This window comes from Eurypyga helias, unplaced genomic scaffold (genome assembly GCF_000690775.1).
Source record: "Eurypyga helias isolate BGI_N326 unplaced genomic scaffold, ASM69077v1 scaffold9535, whole genome shotgun sequence".
In the NCBI taxonomy this organism is placed as follows: Eukaryota; Metazoa; Chordata; class Aves; order Eurypygiformes; family Eurypygidae; genus Eurypyga; species Eurypyga helias.
Window position 1 is genome coordinate 29,774 of NW_010252031.1, and position 5,060 is coordinate 34,833.

At 40.2% G+C, this 5,060-nt stretch overlaps 1 protein-coding gene across 1 annotated transcript in view; it reads left to right on the plus strand.

Annotated features, from left to right (window-relative positions):
- The window catches only part of REEP3 (receptor accessory protein 3), a 16,482-nt gene extending 11,686 nt beyond the window's left edge, over positions 1-4,796 (plus strand). Inside the window, exons 5-7 of the mRNA XM_010152208.1 lie at positions 1,064-1,211; positions 3,582-3,733; positions 4,496-4,796. Of these exons, the coding sequence (XP_010150510.1) occupies positions 1,064-1,211; positions 3,582-3,733; positions 4,496-4,552 (357 nt within the window). The 3' untranslated portion in view covers positions 4,553-4,796. The remainder of the gene's footprint in view (positions 1-1,063; positions 1,212-3,581; positions 3,734-4,495) is intronic.
- The last annotated feature ends 264 nt before the right edge of the window (positions 4,797-5,060 follow it).

Genomic DNA, 5,060 nt, shown 5'->3' on the forward strand with positions numbered 1-5,060 from the left:
ACCCAGATTTCTGCTACTACTAGCTAATGTAATGCTCAAATGAGGAATTTTACTTAAAAGCTTCATTTCTAAGAATGAAGTGAGATCTTGAACCCTTGCTCGAACTGGGACTCATGCACAGGCTTGTCAGCCTTCCTCTGAAACGGTTATTTTTGTCTCATAGGCTGGAGGGACAAGAATTAAATGTTATTTTAACATGACATTGAGTAATGTGCTTGTCCTTTTAGTTACTTATACAATAAATTAAGCTTCAATGCTTTAATAATAATACCATCTGGTCTAAGATGAGGGAGCTGCTTGATGACCCTTCTTTCTAGAAAAAGGGGAACTTCCTGTATGTCCCATGTAGAAAAGATGTAAGGACAGTCAGAGAAGGAATACTGATGTTCAAATGTGGTCAGCTATCGTTACAGGTAGCATTAGATTTTGGGTTGGTATTGTGCCGGTAAAGCTACATGTGTAAGAGGACCTGCTAGGCTGTAGTCCAGGCAGGATCTCTTTGGTTTGTGGTGTCTACCTTTCGTCAACTAGAGCTTCTGTAGTGCTCTCAGTTTCTCGGTTACTTAAGGTAATGTTACAGAGCGTATTTTAACACTTTTTTTCCTTTCTTATGCATATTCAAATTTGTAGAGGGTAAAATATAAAATCGCAGAAATCTGTATCTTCAACCATGCTTTTTAAAAGGGAAGTGTTAAAGGCACTGTCACACTGCCTCGCAGTGCTAGAGAGACACCGCGTTTGAAGTCTTCTGGTAGTGTGGGGCGTGGTTTCTTTTGAACACTTCCTCTCCCCCAAAAAGCCTTTCTTTTGCTCAGATGAAAGTAGTGAAATGAGACATTTGTAATGAAATTGCTAGCTTATCTGTGACTTTTTTGCCTAAGAACGATACGCGGTTGAGCTTGGGTAAAAGCAATACTTAAAGGAAACGTCAATCTACTGCATGCTTACGTTCAGTGAATTTTGTAGTGCAACAGGGAAGCATGGACTTAAACATCTCAACCCAACTTGAAGAGCAAAGCTAAACCTCTGCTTTGTTCTTAAAGACACTGTTGTTGTATTTCAGAGTCAAGGTGCAATAACTGAGAAGCTGAGAAGTTTCAGTATGCATGATTTGACTACTATACAAGGAGATGAGCCAGTAGGACAGAGACCCTATCAGACACTGCCAGAAGCAAAAAAGAAAACCAGAGCCTCTGCAAGTGAATCTTCAGGTAAGTATCTATTTTTTCTAGCTAAAAGAGCAATTAACTGAAGACAAAAGTGGAAAAGCGGAAATACATTTTCCTCATTTAGAAATGGAAAAGGCCTCAAAGAATTCCAGTGCGTTTGATCAGGGTTGAGTAAGATACGTTATGACAATTGAGAAATGCTCCCTAAATGCTTTTCTTCTTGCAGCCACTAGCAGTGTAGTCATACTGTACTCATCACTTCTATCTTTGCCAATTAGCAACGAAAATTCCTTGTCAAAGTAAGGCTTAATTGGAAGTTGAAAAATATGCAATTAGATGGTGTTTCTGTGACCAGTGTACAGAAAGTTAAACATGAAAATTTATGGAAGCTCAATAAATAGGAAGAGAAAATTAATGGAAATCAATTCAGTAGATCGGTAATGATAGCTCAAAATGTAAAATTGCTTGTGGTGATAGGAATAATGAAGGCATTAAGTTGTCATACTGTACTGATGCACATCAGCACTCAGCAGATGGTGTGCAGTCACCAATATATAACAACATAGCTCTGCAAAAACATTACTCTTATTATAGATAATATTATTAATTAATATTATTACAATCACTTTGCTCTTGAGCCTAGATGCTTGAAGGAAGGTTTCAGTGGAAGGTTTCACTCAACTGCACCTTTTTAAGTGGTTGGGCTACAATGTGAAGTGGTTGATATTTCACACAGAAGTAGTAGCTCTAGTCCATATCTTGTCTTTTCACCTAAGCCTGTAATTTCTTCTCATCCCTCCGTTTCAGGGAGGGGTGGTGCTTGTGGAGTACTTGGAATTCCAAGAAGAAATGGCCACCTGCATGGCCCTGAGCTGAATTGCTAATTGCACCCAGAAGATACCCTGTGCTGGTCAGCATAGTAAAGACAGGGAGTAGCCGCCACAGAGAAAGCCCGTGAATGCATCAGGAGTTGCATAGGGATGATGTCGCTGCAGCTGTTGTGCAGGGGCTATTCTTCAGTAAGCAAGCAGTCGTTATCTGTCTGAAATAGCTTGAAAATGCTCAAAATACCATTTAAAAGAAGATACTCAGGTACAGATTGTACTGTGTAAATAACCCCTGATTGGGAAGTTCAGCCTCACATGTCAAAATGCTTACTTAAAGCTAGTTTAGTTTAATTGTTTCTACTCCTGGGCCTGAATCTAGTGTACACATCTTCAGCTTTCTTTGAAGTTTCTTCAGTATTAGAGATTCCAGAAAAGAACAAACCACTGATAGAGATAGGAACACTATGTAGCAGTATTTCATTGCAGTTAGTGTTGTTTTTTTATAATCTGAGCTGGAAGGCCCGTGCAAATCAGTTGAAAAGATCTAGTTGTAGAAAGACATTGGTCATAGATGACTGAGCTGCCAGTGTGATTGCTGTGAAAAAGGCAAATGGGATTTTGATGCCTCAGAAGAGGTGTTAAAAACAGAGATAAGGGGGTATTGGTGTCCCTGCAAACATCACTAGTCAGAAACTATGTGAGTGACAGCTGCGATTCTATTTTCAACACTGAAAATGATGGATTGTAGCTGTATTGGAGGCAGAGACACATTGTCTCTAGAATGGCCGTTTTGGGGGAAAAAAATGAAATGACCAAAAGAAAAGAATCTACTTGAGCCCAAATCAAATATTGGCTTAAGATGAAATGTGCAGTGATCATAGGTCAAGTTGGGTTTGGAGTCTGAAAGGTGTGTCCAAGTGTGACAGTTGTAGGTTCTGCCGTGGCTTTATGAAAGGAGAGCCCGGCCGGGAGGAAGAAGCTAACTGCTTCTGGGGGCTTTACGATGTGCCTGTGGTAGGGGTTCAGGGCTTGTGGGCCCGCAGGATGCTTCAGCTTGTGTTTTTGAGCAGTTTGCACCCTCTAGTGAGAAGCTTCGGTAATAACCTTGGTCCTGATTTTGCTGGCTGCAAACACCCCTTAAATAGTACCTGGGTGCTGTATCTGCCTGGAAGGAACTGTGGCGTTAAGTATGCAGAGAGGTATGCAAGTATGAAGAAAGATCCTATGAATCATCCAGTGGTTTGGGCTGGAAAAGACCTTTTAAAGATCATCTAGTCCAAGACCCCCCAGCCTGCCCTCCCTGGCCTTTGCAGTGCAGCGTAAAGCAGATTGATGGTTTCACTTTTGACCGCTGCATTACACAGCTATGGGCTGAATGGCTTGTTACTTAAAAACGGCAGAGCTATAGCTACCAGCTCCTGGCAAACGAGATGTTTCGCTGTTCTGAAACACCTGGCAGACTGACCATATCACTGAAAAGAATAAAGGATGTGTGTTAAAGGTGAAACGTAATAGCTTGCTTAGAAATCTAAATGTTATCGCTTCTTTTTATTAAGCGTTTTTTTTATAAAACTGCTTTTTAAAGGTTCCAAAACTCCACTGGAAAAAAATCCTGGAGATGATAAAACAGATGAAGAGATGGAGGGGACACATTCAGATGATGAAATGCTTACTCACAGAGGCCTTCGAAGAACTCAGAGCATGAGATCTGTGAAAAGTATTAAAGGCCGTAAAGAGGCAAGTATTATCTTAGTTAAATATTGACTTTGCTTTTAAAAATGCGCCTTGACATTTTTAATAATGCAGGAAGGTGTATTTTCTTAATCTTACTGTGGTTATCAATGATAACCGGGTTGTAGAATGCTAGATGGGGAAGGAAGTATGTGATAACAGTATCTAAAGTTGGGGCGTCTGTTGACTGGGGCGTTTAAGGGCAATGCGTGGTTGAAATGATCTGAGAGAGGGGGAGGTGAAATAGATGCTGTGCTTGTACTGCTAATTCGGACACCACCAAACCCAAATTCCAGGGACAGTCACCTTGAAAGGGCCGTAGATAGCTGCATTGTCATCTGCATTTGAGTGTCTTGGTCGTGCAGCTTAAGCATCTGCTCTTTAATGGATTAAAGAAGACTTTTTTCAGTTCCCATGACATATGGCCTGCTTTGACGTGTAACCCGCAAAGAGAAGATTCTGTGTGGGATTCAAAATGCTTTATATTTGTGTGTGTCACAAAATTTAAAGGTACTTCAGAATAAATGTCCTGGGAATCTCAAAAGTTTTGGGGTAATTCTGGGAAAAGAGTTAAGACTTGCCCTTCTTGCCCAGTTCTGTCGAAACTGTATCTTCTTCAGTCATTGGTGGGTTCTCTTACTGAATCTGTGGAGCGTCCAAAGCACATTGAAAGACACTTTCTACATTGGCTAAGTGGAAAGGTAAATAATACCCCTGTCAGAAGAAATCTCAACTCTTTAAGTTGTAATTTTCTTTTTTTCCCCTCAGATACGGTATGGATCACTGAAGTACAGAGTGAAGAAGAGACCCGCTGTATACTTCTGAGTGTACTGCACAATGCCTGCCAGTCAAACTGCTGTATTATAGTAACTTGAATTCTGTGTGTCAAGTGTTAAAGATCTGTGTATGATTCACATAATGAGTATGTATGAATAGATATGGTAGGACTTGGTTTTATGAACCTAAATGGTTGGATAAAGTATTACTCTGCTTTTCTTTAATTGCTTATTGGTCAGACTTAAATCTGGACAAGTTATAGTAAGAATTTCAGCAGCCCTTAAATGGGAATTCATAATAACAGGAAACAGCCGTTCTCCAAAGTTACTGAACAGATGGAAATAATTACAACTCCAGTTGAATTAACAGAAGTTGTAAGTATTTGGAACTTGTGAAAACTGAACCCATAGTGTCCCCCAGTTTACATGGAAAGACAGGTATACTTGAAGAAATTTCCAAGCTACAGTTCCTGGAAAAGCCTTTGTGTAATATAATAATGTACAGTTTAAAGGACAGTGGATGATGGCAGGGAAGGAAAAGGAAAGACGAGGTAGAT